Source organism: Zootoca vivipara, chromosome 5, assembly GCF_963506605.1.
Source record: "Zootoca vivipara chromosome 5, rZooViv1.1, whole genome shotgun sequence".
Classification (NCBI taxonomy): domain Eukaryota; kingdom Metazoa; phylum Chordata; class Lepidosauria; order Squamata; family Lacertidae; genus Zootoca; species Zootoca vivipara.
The window spans coordinates 38792427-38811150 of NC_083280.1; the positions used below are offsets into that span (position 1 = coordinate 38792427).

An 18724-nucleotide genomic window follows, 5' to 3' on the forward strand; every position below is an offset into this window, starting at 1 on the left:
CATTGTCCATGGTGTACATACTATTCTGTCCCATTGTCACCTAGGGACAAATGCCTTCTCCATGTTTTGAAGTCCCCCACATCCCCATAAAACCTGCTAACTAAAGCAACAGCAGTGAGATATATGCATACCACAAGCAACACCTTCAGCCCAACTCGCAGGGCCGTCTCAAGCAGGTCGGGCCCCCTGGCGCTGAGCCGCGGAGATCGCTCCAGTGCCCCCACCCTTGCATCGCGGTTTTGCCGTGCAGTGCCCCCCCTGCCGCTCCGCCGCCCTGACGCCCCACGCCACCGGGACTACACCTGGAGCCGGGCCTGCCAACTCGCAGCTATAAATTGGAGTGCAATTTTCTTGTCTTATGGGCATGCTGTAAAAAGCTCATATTTGAGACTGGAAATTATGTTTTGTACTTGAGAATGGAGATTGTGGGGACTGTGATGACTCTTAAATCTCAATAAATTTATTGCAAACTTGTGATCTAAGAAGACTCACTTCTGCATCAATAATTATTATTTTTAGTTAAGACAGTCCTCTTTATTAGAAGAGAAAAAAGCAGTTACAGTCTTTATCCTGAAGTCTGTGATGCAAGAATATGGGTAGTTGACCTACAGGAATGTCATGGGACTTAGCCAGTTTGGTCAGCTGATCTTTGAAAGGCTCACATGACCCAATCTTGTGGGTAGTGTGGTCAGGAACAGAGCTGGATAAAGGAAGGCTGAATTCCTGTGTGAAAATAGGATTCAGCTACAGGGAACTGTGAATCCTGACTTGTGAATCCTGAAATGTAATTGGGCTCCCATTCTGAGGCTCTTGACTTCAGAGCTGCCTAGGAATATCTCCTTTCACATAACAATGAATCTTTGTCCCATGCTTATCCTCCCTTTCCCATCACTTGATGGAAGGGGAAGCAAAAAATGTGCCTTTTGGAAGCATCAGCTACCTGCAAGGGGAGACCTGTGTGCAGGTGATGTTTTCAAAAGGCAGCTTTATCTCCCCTCCTGATCACATGATGGGGAGAGAAAAGGGTGCCTTGTGGAAGGATCACCTGCACGCAGCTGAAGTCCCTTGAACCCCACCCACCAGTTGATGTCACAAGTAACATCAGGTGATTGACAGTTGGGTGGGATTTTGAGAAAAAGGCATTGTGATCAAAATTGGACTCCTTGGTGGGCCTATGAGCCTGACTAGCTTATTTAACCACTGTTCTTTCCCTGGGATCTCTCTTTGTTTCTTGTATCTTGCAGCTGTTGTTGCATATAGGACTAAGATATTGACTTTTTTTGGTAATTCATTCCCAATTATTCCAAGAAGGAATGCTTTCAGTTTCTTGAGAAATGTGAATTAAAAAAAAATTAAATTAGCTTGTTATACACCATTTCCCAAAATTTCTTTGCCCTGTTGCATTTCCACCATAGGCGAATAAAAGTACCCTCAGCCTCTGGTCTAGACATTCCCAACAGAGTTTGACCGGTGTCAAATACCATCTGTGTTGCATTTTTTGGACATTTTCTCTTACTTGGTAACATGCCGAGAAGTTCATTCTTTGGTTCCATAATTTTTCCCACTCATCAATTTCAATATTATGCCTGATATCAATGACCCACTTAATCATTGCTTCCTTTATAAATTGTTCCTCACTAATTACATTAGCACGAGCATATCTGCACTAAGGAATTTGATTTCTTGCTATAACATTAGCCGCCTTTTCCTTTCTGTACCTGAAATTTAACTACCTGAATTTCTGTTCTCCCCAATTAAGAATTCTGTGTAACTTAATGGATTGCATGCTCCTTCCCTGATTGAAGTTGATCCAATAAAAGATATCACTTTACCTGTGTTGTAGGGTTGCTAAGAAGCTCCCCACAACAGCTGACTCGTTTTAGCGTTCTGACATGGTAGGAGAAACAGCTGATTAAAAAAAAGCACTGAAGCATTTGTTTAAAAACAGTCTCATGTTATATTGAAGTTCCATTTATAAGTGATTGATTGTCATGTGTTACAAACATGGCCAGTATGTCTTAAAAAATGGCTATAACTGAAGTGCTGACCTTTTAGATTCCATAGCCCATGCTTAATATTGCATTAAATAACTTTAAATTGTCTTAACACTTTGCAGATCTTTAAGGAAAGTTACTTTTGTGTAACTTGTGGCATTATTTCCATAGATCCATTGTGCATTATAATCAATTGCAGGGTGCTAGCAGGTCAATGAAAGTAAATTGGGGAGCTTTGGTGTTATGAAATTTCATTGCTGACAAGGTGCCTTTAAATAGTACTACCACTGACGATGACAAGCCATTTCACCTCTGAGTCCAAGCTGCCACATGCAGCTTCCCATCTTTGCCCCCTTTATTTTTGGGCTGTGAGAAATGTGGGCCAGCAGCTATATCACTAACAGGAAGTTTTGGATTACAAATAGATCAGGCCATGGGCTTGCAAAGTCCCTGAGACTAGTGACACCTCTGCACCCCATCACTGAGATGTGGATGATGAACAGCTTGTTAATCCCTGGATGGAGTAAAGCACATTCCTTAGGCTATCCGAACCCAGAGAAACTGCAAGAGGGGCCCTTGTGTTACTATTTGTGACTTCTGTTTATGTGTGTGTGCATTATGTGGCCATTCAAAAACTACTTGAGGTTTATGTCTGCTCAAATACAGCAGACACGCATGATAGATAAGTGGAATAACAAGTTTCCCGCTAACTAAAGAAGGCTTGAGCTAGGTCATTCCATAGAGGCCTGTTTTGATGCATTCTTTGTTGGTTTATTATGCTGATCAGGGCTTCTGGTGATCTTTTAAAAATGATTATGTTAATATTCTAAGGGTACAAAGGAGATTACAGTGAATAATATGCCTAGACAAGATGGATTCTTGTCCTTTCAAAAGCTGTCATTCTAAGAGCCTGCTACAATTCTTTGCCTGCATCTTAAAAACTCAAGCTGGGGTTGCCTCCATACAGTCAATATTTTGCAGGGGAGATTCAAGTACATACTGGAAATTTACTTTTGCGCAATTAAAGTATATCAAAGCACTCTGTAACCCTGATGCAACAAATCCACTATTTTCCTTTTTTTAAGGGAGTCTATGATTCTATGACTTTTTGCGGTTAGGAAAGTGACAGGGAAAATACACTAAAAAGGGTGGGATGAATGAATGATGCATAAACACCACACAAACAAAGTAGGATGAATGCTCATTGTCACCTAAGCTCCAAGCAAACAATTCAGAAGAAATTCTCAATAAAGACTAGTCACAGGTTTTGTGCAAGCAAATCAGAATGCATGTCCAATGAACAGGTCCTCTGAAGGATCTCTCCAAAGCATGGGAAAAGTGGCAAGAGTACACAAGGATTCATAATGTTGAATTAACCAGATGTATCTCTGTCACAAATAACTTAGGAGGTGCTTTGGGAAGCCTTAGAAGCTCCGCATGATGTCTGAGTGCTCTGAAATAGAGAGATGTCGTATTTCCCATAGTGTTCCTGTTTTATGAAATACACATGGGGGGAAGTAACTGTAAAATAGGTTTATGGGTGAAAAGTGCAAATTGTGCAGTTTCATGGGACACCTGAATCAGAACTCTGATGAGACTATCTTGACTAATTGCACCCCCCCAACTCTCTTTATAGGATGCATCCATTGCGCACAGATTCCACATGATGAGGGAAAAACATCCAGAAAAGTTTAATAGCAGGTAAATATCTTTCCCCTTCTCCATTGTCATTGTAGTGCTAAAGAAGAAGGTGTTCAGTAACTTTATGATGGAATAATGCCATTTGTTTACATTGGATGATCTTCAACTATGGTTTACTTAAGAGTAGGTCCCTCCGAAATTAATGGATCTAACTTAGTGGGTCTGTTCTGAGTAAGTCTAAGGTGGTATCCAAGCTATTGTGTATTGCTTGGAACTTTCCTGAGTTGGAGAGAGGATGGGTCTCTGTGTTTGTCTGAGTTAGTGTTATGGTAATGGGATGCAACACATCTTGGTAGGAAGCCACCACCTGGCTCTGGGTTTTGTTCACCTGCTGGGTGGCTAAAGAACCTGGCACACTGGCCAGACATTTCCCCAGGAATATCTGCATGACAGTATCTGACCCCTGTAAGCCTAGGGTAGCCATCCTACTTAGGGACACCTCCATGATTTTAACAGCTGAATGGGAGGAAGAAATCAACAGGTGATGCTTTGCCCAGCATGGAAATAGCAATTTCTGTGGGGTGCAGCTGTTAAAGGCAACCCACACATAAGCTGAAGTTTGCCCACATTGTTCTCTCACCAAGTTCTGCAACAGGCAAGGATGAAGTGCAGCCAGTACAGGCTTCCACATATGCATAAAGCAAGGGATACTGATGGTTCCTTTATGCTTCATACCTTGTAGTAGGCATGGCTTTTCCTGTGCTTCTCATTTGGCACTTAAATATGGGAGACCAACATGTACTCATTATATATATTTGGTTTTTAATATATATATATATATATACACACACACATGCATGTCACAGTACAATGAAACCATAAACAAACCTTTTACCAGTGCAAAACCACATGCTGATTAATATTTGGTAGGGTAACTGGGTGTCTAGTAATATGTTCCTGAGGTGGGATCCAGCCCATGAGCCACCAGTTGGCCTTCACTGGTGGCGAGTATGATGGCTAAGGGATGGTCCTCATAGAAGCAGAGAGTTGGAAGGGATCCTGAGGATCATCTAGTCCAACCCCTGCAGCAGAGAAAAAGAAATCTTTCCTCTTTTTTTGTTTGTATCAGCCCATAAGTAAGCCAGGTATCAGTCAAAAGTCCTTCTTGAGTATTTTAGCAAGGCAAAGGTACGGTAAATAATCTACTTCACTCATTTCTGTAAAAGAAACATGTATTAGCATTTCTGTCTCTCCACTCCCTCAGGAACAGAGCCATTCACTGATAAGGAATATCCAAATAATGGCCATCTCGAACAATGCAAATATTATTTGAGGATTCATATATAAATCTGTATTACCTGGCCTCTCTATTTGAGCCCTTCTCTTTATCTTTAACTCAACTGTAACTTGATGGTTTGCTTTTTTTTTTTTTTTACCTGAAACTGTAACTGAAGAAACTCATTTCCCTCTGTACAGCAGTTAATTACGTCAGCCTCATGGCATGCAGTCCTGAGGCAATGTGGCCTATACCATTGTAGGATTTGCAACTCTTACACTTTGCAGGTCTTGATACTTTAATTTCTGCATAGAAAGCTGCTAGAGCTTGGCTGTAAACCCAGCGCTATTCATTCACACTTCATAATTACATAGAAATTCCAGGGCCAGCAGGAACAGGCTATCAAGGCAAGGCACAACATCAGGTTAGAACTAGCTCACATTTCACTTGCAGTTCATAAAAATATGGTCCTGGCTTGCAGTTCACAAAAATGGGAGACTTCGTCACTAATGGCCTGTGCAGGAGACATTCGGGGAATTACTCCTAGGATTCTTGGGTTCAAAAATTCCTTAGCACCTTTAACACTCTTCCAACCACACTCCAAGCTTTCTTTGAAAATGAAAATCACTCTTATCCTCTAAAATGTACCCCAGGGATAAAATCGCCAATATGGAATGAGAAACCTAAGAATGATGTAATGCTTTAATGTATCCCCTTTTCTTCTAACAGTTCACACAACTGCTTTGCCCCCCTTCACTGATGTTTAGCTCAACTGTATCTGTTCAGATGGTAGCCAGGTTGAATCATTTGGTACCTGTGCAAACATCAGGTTGGTGCATGCGCTCAGAAACCTTTCAGATGAGCTGAGCAATGCCATGATCTGTTTGCCACAACTTACGCGGTGCTGTCCAAACTAGAGAAAGAAGCAGCGGCCTATATGTGGAGGGATTGCATGGGCACACACTTAGATGATGAAGAATAAATAGGGAAATGGTAAAGCTATCTCACACATTTTAAAATAAATAATTTCATGTCCATAACATTTCCGGTTTGTGTACATCTCACATAGTTCCTTGTGTGCTAAGGTTGAAACCCATAGCACACATTAATCCAGTCACAGGATCTTCCAAGTGAACCGATGAACAAAGTAATATGGGGAAAGTTGATGGATATGAGAAACAGTTGAAGGATCTGGGCTTCAGGTGCTATCAGATGGGCCATCACATAGTCAAAGACTTGGGCCACATTCACACCATACATTTAAAGCACTATGATACTACTTTAAACAACCATGGCTCCCCCCCCCAAATGCTAGGAGCTGTAGTTTGTTAAGGGTGCTGAGAGTTGTTAAAGACCTCTCTTCTCCTCACAGAACTACAGTTCCTAGAGTGGTTTAACAATCAGACTTCCTTCACAGAGAACTTACCTTTCAGCCAGTGCTAATTTTCTAGAAAAAGAGGTGCTGGAGTTTGCTACAAACTTTTCCCTTGTTCTCTTAGAATGGCAATGGCGCCCACCTGAAAGGTGCTGGAGCTGAGCTCTGGCTGAAAAAAAGCACTGCTTTCAGCTCTCCTCCTTTCCCCCCACTGCAGTCCATAACTGGAAATTCTGCTTTCTTCAGAAATCCATATTCAACAACCTTTAAAAAATGATTTAATATAGACAACATCATTTCTTCGAGTGTTAGTTTTCCTTTAAGTTTTTTCCCCCCATTACTGCGCACATCCCTGCCAATAGCCTGGCTGTGTCATTAGACTCCTTACAGATGGGTTCATTTCCCATTAATACTAATGGCAAAATGTTACATTTTTGCTTTGGCAGGTTTGGCAAATGCACACTGCCTCTAGGAAACTTAAGAACAGGTACCAGAATCATAGCCTGAAATGCCAGCTAAGTGCTTATGCACCTGAGTGTTTCTTGGCCCATGCTGTTACTTCTCTCTCTTTCTTCCCTCCCATCCAAAAATACTTGGTCTTCATCCAGTTTCCTGATCCTCTTGTGAAGCCATCCTCCATGGAGAGCAACCCAATCAACATCTCTACTTGCCATTTAGTTTGCTATGCCTTCCCACCTCTTATTAGTGGTTTATTTTGGTTAACCGTGGATTTCCTCTCCAGGACCTGTGGACATGCATTTCTAACCAACTGTCTACACAGCTTTGGCCCAGCAGCAATCTGGGAACTTACAGAGCAGCTCTGAGGAAGGATGGGGCATGAGGTATAAAAACAGGCGGAGGGCATCTTATAGTTTTCAAACAGTGTTCCTGGAAATCCTGGGGTTCTTTGCAGGTTTTTCAAGAATTCCTCACAGAGGAAACATAGCTCAGCTGTTGAACATATACTTTGCTTGCAGTAGGTCCCAGGTAATAGCTTTGAGAAAGGGACCCCCTGCCCAATTGGAGTAAGGGAAACTGGACTAAATGGGCCACCCGGTGGATGATCTGACTCAGTATAACGCAGCTTTATATCTCCTCCATGTGTGGATATACTTCCTTAAAAGTTTGCTTGTCCACTGCGACTAATCTGTTCCTGCAATCTTCAACTAAGTGTGTATGGATGCATTCTCAGTTCATGAAAGAAAACAAGAGACTCAAGAGTCCCAGTCAATGTTCTGCATCATGTCCTGACTCAATATCTAGAGCAGGCATGTCAAACTTGCGGCCCCCCAGATGTTTTGGCCTACAACTCCCATGATCCCTAGCTAGCAGGACCAGTGGTTGGGGAAGATGGGAATTGTAGTCCAAAACATCTGGAGGGCCACAAGTTTGACATGCCTGATCTAGAGCCTTTTAAGAGTTTCAGTGTTTGTGTGTTAAGGGTGTGTGATTGTGTGCACATCTGGACCTGCCTGGTTTGGGGTCTGATCACCCCATCCACTGTCTAGATCAGGCATAGGCAACCTTGGCTCTCCAGATGTTTTGGAACTACAGCTTCCATGATCCCCAGCTAACAGGGCCAGCGGTCAGGGATCATGGGAGTTGTAGTTCCAAAACATCTGGAGAGCCAAGGTTGCCTATGCCTGGTCTAGATGAAAGCAACTCCCCACAGCTATCCACAGAGGTAATACAGGCACCAGGCCAAAAAAGATTTTTCACCCCAGCCCTAGGCCATGCCCCAGAACCTTCTGTAATGGATGTAGAAAGTTTCACCAGTAGTCTACTTCATCCAGAGTCCTGCGCCTGACAGAGGCAAGCTTTGGACATTTAAGAGAAAATGCATAAAGGAAGGTCTGCTTGACTTTCAAACATTTGTGGTGAGATGTGTGTGAATACCCTGACACTTGCTGAACCCATCTTGTGCACTGCTTCCAAATGAATTTGTGAGCAGAGCTAGTAGTTACTCCAATATTGACAAAATAGGGCTTGCTGATCAGAAGGTCAGTGGTTCGAATCCCTGTGGCGGGGTGAGCTCCCGTTGCTCGGTCCCAGCTCCTGCCAACCTAGCAGTTCGAAAGCACATCAAAATGCAAGTAGATAAATAGGAACCGCTATAGCGGGAAGGTAAACGGCGTTTCCGTGTGCTGCTCTGGTTCGCCAGAAGTGGCTTTGTCATGCTGGCCACATGATCTGGAAACTATACGCCGGCTCCCTCGGCCAATAATGCGAGATGAGCGCGCAACCCCAGAGTCGGTCACGACTGGACCTAATGGTCAGGGGTCCCTTTACCTTTATCTTAAATGGCTTCTTTAAGTTTGAAAGCAGACAATGGGAGAGGGTGGTTCCTCCAGAGCCAACACAGTTTGATAGAGGGATTGCTGCACATTTTGTTAACTCGTCCATTTTTGCCTATGGTAAACAGGTTTTGACATTTTTGTATTTATTTATTTTTAAAAAAAAACTTGCAAATCCTCACCAGACATGGCAGTGGAAGAATAGAAATGGCTGTGTACATGGTTAAGGTTAATGGGAGTTGTAGTTCAAGCCATATGGAGGATGCCCAGTTAGGGAAGGCTGATAATGTACAGAAGCCTTTATAAACCCCTTTCAAGTCAGACAATAGTGTTCTGGGTGTTTTCTCCAGCCTAGAATAGCACAAAACGCCTGTTCGTGCTATGCAAACACATTCTGACAATTGTTCCATTGGACAGAAAAGATGCAGATTGTGGCTTTCCCACATGAATTCAAATCCAAGCCTTCTCTCTTCAAGAAAGCTCCAAGTAGACAACTCTCTTATAAACTGCTTAGAGGTTTTACTACGATCCAACGGTATATAAATTTGGTTAAATTTAATAAATCTGAAAGGCAAGAACGTGTGTGTGTTTTTTTAGGAAGGAGCAGGGCACCACACAATGCGAAGAAGAGTATTTAGCAAGGCACCTAGTGACATGCACCATACCTCAGAGCTGCCTTATTTAGTTCTGGAGATGTTTTTACACCTACAGGTGGCCGGGAGTAGAACAGCTGCTGTTTCTGTCTTTACAGCATTACAGCAGTCCTTAAACCTTTGAAAGATTTCTGGGGACTGAGTGAGAATTTTGGTACAGGGAATGAAGCTCGGACATGAACACACTTCCTGTAAACAATCTCTATTAGGTTACCATGGTCTTAGGAGTGCACTGGAGTCATCTTAGGCTAGAGAGGTGCCATCAGACATGCAATTAAAAAGAGAGAGGAAGTCCTCAGGCGCTGGGGTGAGAGTGACAATGCAAAGTGTATTGGGATGAAGGGGACTCTCCTTTTCAGCCGACACCATTTTGCTGCCTGAAGCAGAGCAGCGAATCCCTCTCCTTCAAAGTCAAGCTGCATAAAACCCAGGGCCCTTTAAGGTATTGTGTAATGTGAGGCAAAAAGTTGCCTTAGAACCCTAACACTTACACACACCCCAGCAGTAAAAATATAATAACAAACTAAATAACAATTTTCTGCCTTTTATGTAATCCAAAATCAGCCACCTGAGGTGGCTCCCTTACTCTACCTAATGGTAGGGCTGGCCCTGTTTCGTTCTCTGTCTGCTGCTAACCCCTAACTTCTGATTCTCTTCCCCCTCCTGTTTTTTTTTAATCCTTCAATCCCAAGCACTGGACATAGATGGAGCCCAGCTCCACAGCCCAGTCTTAAGGAGCATGACCACCATTGATTATAACAAGACAATATGTTTCTTGTGGGAGGGATGCTGTTCATGCATGCAGTGTTTTGACCAAGTCCTCATGATGTCATTGGCATAAAAATGCCAGCCAGTACCCTCCACCCCAGCGATTTAATCTGGAGTGGAAATCCAGTCAGTTTAAAAACAACAACATGTTAGAAATGACCTGAATATCTGAATGGCTCATTTGCAACATTAAGCCCCCTTCTGGAAGCCTCCTGTGTGGAAAGAAGCTTCCTCAACATTTCTTGGGGGCCCCTCCAGACTAGAGTTTTATTCTGTACTGTATGTACAGTACAGCAGTACAGCATCTTAAAAAGCAGAGACATCACCTTGCCGACAAAGGTCCGTATAGTTAAAGCTACGGTTTTCCCAGTAGTGATGTATGGAAGTGAGAGCTGGACCATAAAGAAGGCTGACTGCCGAAGAATTGATGCTTTTGAATTATGGTGCTGGAGGAGACTCCTGAGAGTCCCATGGACTGCAAGAAGATCAAACCTATCCATTCTTAAGGAAATCAGCCCTGAGTGCTCACTGGAAGGACAGGTCGTGAAGCTGAGGCTCCAATACTTGGGCCACCTCATGAGAAGAGAAGACTCCCTGGAAAAGACCCTGATGTTGGGAAAGATTGAAGGCACAAGGAGAAGGTGATGACAGAGGATGAGATGGTTGGACAGTGTTCTTGAAGCCACCAACATGAGTCTGACCAAACTGCGGGAGGCAGTGGAAGACAGGAGTGCCTGGCGTGCTCTGGTCCATGGGGCCACAAAGAGTCGGACACGACTCAATGACTAAACAACAACAACAAATGTATTTTGCAATATGTTCTTTATAGGGTTGCCATATTTCAAAATGTAAATCTGGTCACAAAAGTTGTTCAGCCTTTTTTTTTGCGAAATCTAAAAAAAAAACAACCATGCATTTTTAAAGAAGGAGGGCTGAATACCAGCTGTGTCCGGACATATGGCAACCCTGTCTTTATAGTGCATTATTCTACTTTAGTTTGTTGTGCGATGCTTCCCAAATATGACCACATTGTTGTTCAGAGTTTAGCAGAAATGAAACAACAACAAACCAGAACGTTTGCAGTAAAAAAAAAAAAGTTATGGGATTTCAATAGTGGGAAATTATGGGATACGCACTGATGCGAACTGAAGCTGTGTGACCACCCCAAAACTTTTGCAGGTGTAAACAGCTTTGAAAGCGTGATTGCTTTCAAACCTAATCTGGAGTGGGGGGAGTGGATGTGCTTATGGGTTGGCCTTCACAGAATTGGAGAGAGGACCTTGTGGACTCAGCATCTGAAGGGCCACAGGTTCTTCAACTCTAATCTCATATCTGAAAGTCCCTCCTTTACATTAGGATCTCCCTGCTTCAGTCTAGGAATAGTAAAGGACCAGAACTGTATGATTACTCCACGTCCACCTTGGCTTTGACAACGGTTAAACCCCTGGGTTCCCAAGAGACCGGGTTGCAGCTGAAGTCTGTTGTCTTTGGGTGAAGACAGCTGGCGATAAGGGCTATCAGGAGTGTAAGCAGGAAATAACATTCATTGTCCTGCTCCACATCTTGCCGATAAGCTGAAGAGCAGTGGTCAAGGGTCAGAGGCAACTTGTACCAAGCTGATCACACACTCTTATACTGACACACTTTGCTTTTCTATAATAGCCCTTTCCATATGTAGCCAAGGGCATTGTTAAGGGCTCAAGCCATGGGCCTTTTGCAGTGAAGCCCAGATCATCTGCTACTTCCCCTCCGCTTTTTAACCCCCCCCCCAATTGACTTAAAGGTGGCTGAGAACCCTGCAAAATGCAGTGGTGGTGCAGACACCCAGCATCTTAACTGCCCAGAGTCATGTATGCTATAGCATATGCAAACTTGATGGAAATTTGTGTCATAGGTCTGTACTTAGCAACCCCCCTGCATGTAGCTGTTGATAAACTAAAGCCTCTGATAAACTAAGAATCTGCAAGGTTGTCTGCCTTGCAAGATGCAGGGTATATAGTCTCAAGCACTGAATGTCTGAAACTTGATCCTGAAAATGTCAGCTGTTCTGTGAACAGAGCACATTTCTGAGACACGTCGCATGATTGTGTAGAAATACGTACCTGAAAACATTTTGGTCGGTTCCTCTAAAGACTGGGCACAGCTCCCAGGAATCAGGGACTAGGAAGCCATCACTCAGCACAGCTCTTAGTGAGTGCTTCATCAGGCCACACCCCTCCTTCCACATACTGCTTTTGGGCTTTTCCCCCCTAGTCTCTCCTGAGCACTTCCTCCCCTGCAAAAAAAAGGGGGGGATGAAAAAGTATAAAATCTGCAAAGTTGTTTTTAACAAGCCGCAGTTAGTTCAAAATTATGCAAACTTTATGCAGACATGTATAATTGCCTTTTTTTAAAAATTAACCGTGCAATTTTTGAACCTCTGACGACAACTCTAACAATGTCAGGATGAGGTGCGTAGCAGGGTGAAAATAAATACTGCCTGACATGTGTGTTTGCATTTAGTAAATCAACCTGTCTTCCCTGCCTTTTCTTTCTCGACTGAACGTGGGCGGGTTTCTCATCCACCCCACACCTCCTTACATTTTGCTGTTCTGCTCTTCTTTGCCAGTGAGGCTATGGTTTCACTGTAGTCCTCATTTGGAGAATCTGGAGGGAGGGAGGGTCCTAGGTTGGCTGTTCAACACAGAGCCCCTAAATCTCTCAGGCCTTGCAGCTGTTTGCGAGGAAACTGGCACAATCGTTCAGAAATTCCTCCTAAGCAAATACCACTGAAGTGATTGAAAATAATGTAAGATCCCAATTTCTTTTCACGTAATTATTTTATCTGGTTGATTTGGAGTTTGGTTTTTTAATTTTAAAAAGCTTGCTTTTCAATTAAAAATGCTCAAGGGGACATATATCAAATAAAAGCAGCAACAAAGCAACAAATACAAAGGACACTGTGCACATCCCGTTCAGTTCGCTGGGCCCATTCCCAATGCATTATCCCTATTATTGGGGCAGGAACTAATTTCAGCTAAACATATAAAGTGTAACTCGCACAACACAAACCTAGGTTACAAGTAGCAAGTATCAATTATACAACAAGTGGGCTTCCGGGTTCAGCGCCAGCGTCGATCGGCGGGGCTTTGTCTCGTCTCCGAGACGGCCCGTCTCTGCTAGGAGTGGGGAGGGCAGCGAGAGCGACGCTGCGCCCCTTAGAACCTCGGGAAGGGCGTCCCGAGGGCAATTTGCTCGGCACAGACCCAATCCGGACTCCCCAACTCTTCGGCTAGCTCTAATAAGAGCTCCGGAGCGAGGAGGGTAGAAGTCGCGGGGGCCATTTTGAGCGGCAACGTTATTCTAGCAGGGAGAAGCTTCAAGCCGAAGGCGGAGAGCGCTGGATTCTTCCGAAAATAAAACGATTGGAAAAGACTGTAAGTAACCTCATGATTTGGATTACTATAAAACAATTTGGATCTGGGAGAGAGGGGAGAAAAGAGGAAGCCACCCCCCCCCCCACGGCAACAAAAGAGACAGTAAATAGAAACCCGAAGCCATAAACAGAAGATTTACAATTCAAAGGATCCCTCAAAGGCATCAAAGAGAATCTCCCCTTTGATGCAGGGTGAAAAGGGGAGAGAGACTGCGGTTTATGATTGCCCTGCAATAAGAGGCACAGCCTAAGAAAAAAACCTTTCCACTCGGGAGCCGGCAGCCCAGACAACCCAGTGAGTTGTCAGGTTTTATAAGTCAAATTTTACTTCACTTTGTATTTCTGGACTTTGTGGAATTTCTTTTTTGGCTTAAGTGTTTGTGGAATGTGAGTTCGAACTTTATTGTCAATAAGACTTGAAGAATGCAGCCAGCTTGTTAAAATGGAGTCGAAAAATAAACTGTGATCATATTCCACCCCACGTGACAAGTTTTGACCTTGGCAGGACTGAAATATGTCAACAAAAAAGTGTTCCCCTGAGTTCCAGCGGTCTGTTTTGACCTTAATGTGGGAAACAAGAATAGAGTTATGTCAAGAGGAGACACGACGGCAAGAGTTACAGGAAAAATTCCAGGAGGTGATGGCGGAATATGATTTTTTAGGAGATGAAGCTTTTGACGCTGAAAAAGATGAATGTGAGAATGACAATGATGGGGAAGGAAAAGAAGAAGATGAGGATTGTGATGATTCAACACAAAATGAAGCACACCACGAAAAAAATGATGACTTTACTTTACAAAAAGTTGGATGGAGTGCCCTGCTTTTGAGGGGGGCACGATTGGTATCATTGGAACTCCAGAACGCCCACAGGGAAGAAGGAAAAAATATGCAGAGAAGAGAAGAAATTCAGGGGTCCTGTATGGTGGCCTGGATGACAAAAGACTGTAAACAGGGGGTGGGGTGAAGGGAAAGTGATGTTGTGATTAAGGATGGATTAACAGGTTTATAACTGGTCTGCTGATTTTGGAATTTGCTGGATTGGGGGGGGAAGCCGGCAATCGGGGATGTAAGGTTAAATTGAGAATAGTTATAGTTTTAAAAGTGAATGGATTTTGGAAAATGTGAAAATATGGAGGCTTATAGAGGGAGAAAAAACAAAAAATTAGGCACGGGAAGAGAAAATGGGAGTTTGATTTCTCAGTGATTTGAATATTAGATGAAAATGTTAACAATTGATTTATAAGTTGTATAAGATGCAAAGGTGTATTTTTATAAAGTAAGAAACTGTTGCAGATGATAAAAAAGGGATGAAAACCGGGGAAGGGGGGGGGAGGGGAAGCCCACAAAATATGGTTTTACAACTATGAATGAAAGAAAAAATTTTTTTGTTTTGTATTGTTTTTTCTTTTTTCTTTTTTCGCCCTTTCTTTTTTTTCCCCCTTTTTTCCTATTTCTATTTTTCTCTTTTTTTTTTTTTTTTTTTTTTGGTATGACAATAGATGGTTGGATGGATGTCCTCCTGCGTACTGCCCTGGTTTGCTGGAGCTCCCTGGTGGCAGGGGGGGGCTTTGGGGCCAGGGGAGGGGGGGGAGGACAGAAACCCAAGCATAAAATGGACCATCTCTGACTGTTCACATACATGGGATACTTCTGTGGCAGGGGAGGACCCATGTGGGTGGGTAGGAAGGAGGTGGAAAAGGGGTTTAAGTATGTACCTTTTTTTTTTTTTGCTTTTTTGTATTTTGTAAAATTAATAAAAAGTATGTTCAAAAAAAAAAAAAGTATCAATTATACAACAAGTGTAACCAGCTGCTGTAATCAAACACTAATTTATAAACTTATAACGCAGAATAACTTAAATAACACAACCATAAAGGTCATATCGCTCGTGATTCAATCCAACATCAGTTCAATGTATTCAGTCATATGTTGTAGTTCATATTGGGTATCCATATGACATATAAATTGGTATATATATATATAATGACTGAATACATTGAACTGACGTTGGATTATCTAAGGATATTTTACACTTAAAGTAGTGGCAGGGAACTTCTGGCCACCCTGCAATGTTGTTGGACTGCAGTGCCCATCAATCCTAGCCAGCACAGCCAATGATGAGGGATGATGGGAGTTGTGATTCAGCAACATCTGAAGGGCAGCAAGTTACCTATCCTTGAGCAGGTGCCTTTTTTTGCAGTGTTGAGGCAACTCTTAGAAACTTCCAAGAAGATTCCATTGCTTTCCCTGTTGCCAAAGAGCTGGTGCTGCTGAATAATAATAATAATAATAATAATAATAATAATAATAATAATTTATTATTTCTACCCCGCCCATCTGGCCAGGTTCCTCCAGCCACTCTGGGCGGCTTCCAACAAAATATTAAAATACAGAAATCCATCAAACATTAAAAGCTTCCTTAAACAGGGCTGCCTTGAGATGCCTTCTAAAGGTCTGGTAATTGTTGTTCTCTTTGACCTCTGGTGGGAGGGCATTCCACAGGGTGGGTGCCACTACCGAGAAGGCCCTCTGCCTGGTTCCCTGTAACTTGGCTTCTCGTAGCGAGGGAACCGCCAGAAGGCCCTCGGCACTGGACCTCAGTGTCTGGGCAGAACGATGGGGGTGGAGCAAGGGGTTTGGAGTCCTGCTTAATTCTGTAGCCAGGTGTTGTTAAAAAACAAAAAAATGTAGTCACTCCCCTATCCCTTCCTCAAAGACATTTCTCTTCTCTTATCTCGCATTAGCTTTGTTCTGCTGACTCATGTTTAATCAGCTAGCTGTTCTAAACATGGCAGCATTGATTGTTCCCGCATTCTGTTCATGAGAACCATGATTATCCAGCAAGGACACAGAGGCACTGTGCTTCTGGTTGTTATTGCATTTAGCATTAGTGATTTCAATCCCTTTCTCCAGGACTAAATTGTCCCTGCGAGGTTCAGTGAGGTTCCCACGCAGTTTTATTAGCACAAGAAACCAGGTAAGCCTGATCTCTGTCCCCAAAGGCTCTTAGCTCAATCAAAAGGCTAGTGCAGGACAATTTTCTTTTTCCAGTTTGAGTTGAATTTTTGGATCTTTTGCAGTGGAGAGCCACAGTGATCATCAAGCTAACTGGGCCAAGTCTTATTATGAAGAAGTGAATGGTAGAGAGTACAAAAGTACATGTTTTTCCATGGCTTTAGCCCTCTTAGAACAGAATAGAATAGAATAGAATAGATCTTTATTGTCTTTTTTTTCATAAATCTGAAATTAGGCAAAATTTTCAGAATTTTAATTGGCTTTATGAGTTTCAAACAATTGAGATTCTCCCCTGATATTTTCCCCTTTTTGCTTATACTTCTTAAAATAAAATATCAACATGAAGCCTTGTTGATGAATTTTGGGTTCATCCACACTTATCTTTGCTCCTTGCTTTCTAAGCAAAGGTTTCTAGGACTCTAGGTCTGAGCATGGTTTTGTGGGTGTGTCCCAAAGCTTTTCCGGGGGAAAACTTGTATTTTACTGCTAAATCAGAGCAAATGGCAATCCGTAGAAAACCCAATTGCTGTTTGGTCCGATTCAGCAGTGAAATATGGGGAAAGCACACACACACACACACACACACACACACACACACACACACACACCATGCTTGGATACGGACCTGGAGAGCCCAGATCTTTGCCTAGAAACACACAGCAAAGGTAAATGTGTATGAGCTCATAAAAGTAATAATGTTAAGTATCAGCTTAACCTTGAGCTGATATTGCTGTTATTGCACCTGCTGTCTTAATTACCCCACAAAGGAGATGGAATATGCCACCATTCCATGGTGGTGGTGCAAGACTCACATTGGGTTCCAGGACAAAGCTTTGCATGACCTTCCCTCGCAGGAACCTCAGACTGCTGTATTCCACCACCACAGACAACAGCCAAGGAACAAAGGAGCTGTTTCCCCCGAGTCTCTTGCGTGTGCACACAATGAAAGGATGCTGACCTATTATTGTTGCTCCTGATACATTTGCAGTGTTTTAAGTCATATGCATAAAAGCTCAAGTTCTTCGCAAACATAGCAAGGTGCCACATGGAAAGCTGCCTTTGTGGTATTTCTCACTCAGCCAAAGGCAGGAATTCAGCCGAATTGTTTCCAGCCTGGCACCCAGCTCTAACCAGCTTTGAGTGGGTGACCCTTGGTAGTTTCCCAGAGAGTTGCCATCTTCCTTGGGATGATCAGTGTTTAGCGTGATAAGCATGCAGTTTTTACCATTTTACTGCATGCAGTCTGGATGGCATCCCTTGATGTTTCATGATGCTTCTGTTTCAGGAATGATGCCTTCCCCCCCAACATGAGATGTGCTACATTTGTATAATAATAATAATAATAATAATAATAATAATAATAATAATAATAATAATTTATTTATACCCTGCCCATCTGGCTGGTTTTCCCCAGCCACTCTGGGCGGCTTCCAACAGAAAAATGAAATAAAATAATCTATTAAACATTAAAATCTAGGAAAATCTGACTCTTCATTCTGGTAGTACTTTTGTTGCAGTTGCTCTGGAGAAGGCAGTCAGAGAATGCCTGTGGAGGATGATAGGCAATACCTTCCCCTTCACCAAGGCCATTTTGCACACGCACACAAACACAAAATGCTTTAGAGGCTGACATTCTTCCCACTACACCAGTCCAGGTCACATGTGATCATCTACACCAGGCTTCCCCAAACTTCGGTCCTCCAGATGTTTTGGACTACAATTCTCATCTTCCCCAGCCACTGGTCCTGTTAACTAGGGATCATGGGAGTTGTAGGCCAAAACATCTGGAGGGCCGCAGTTTGGGGATGCCTGATCTACAAAACCCCCCCCCCCACCTTTTAAGTGGCAATTATCACATCACCAAGCTTACTCTCCTTTAGAAATCCCACACACACACGCCCTTCATGAAAAACAGAGAAATGCATTGTTTGCATTTATTTTGTTTTATTCTTTGAGGATTATGGACACCTCATCACCTCCTCTATGCTTACAGGAGCCCAACAGCAGCATGCCTGTCCCTCTACAGCAAGGTGATCCCCCCAGCCACCTATTCTGTGTGGATTACAGTACAGAGAGATCACACTGTTCCCAGTCTTTCAACTAGGATTTGCAAATCTATTGTCCAAACACAGATACTTTGGAGTAAGCCTGGATAAGCACTCCAAGTTTTTATTTCTGCGGAGCCTTGGTACTCTCTCTGTGCAATGGTTTGAAAATGCCCCTGTGAATTTAGTCTTGGATCTCTTCCCATCTCCTGCATTTCACCAGACCACCCTGCACAAAAGATTATGGT

At 43.0% G+C, this 18724-nt stretch overlaps 1 protein-coding gene across 1 annotated transcript in view; it reads left to right on the top strand.

The window, feature by feature from the left end:
* Positions 1 to 18724, top strand: part of DGKG (diacylglycerol kinase gamma) — a 115705-nt gene that overhangs the window by 73255 nt on the left and 23726 nt on the right. Inside the window, 1 exon segment of the mRNA XM_035132701.2 lies at positions 3631 to 3695. Coding sequence (XP_034988592.2) covers positions 3631 to 3695 — 65 coding nt within the window.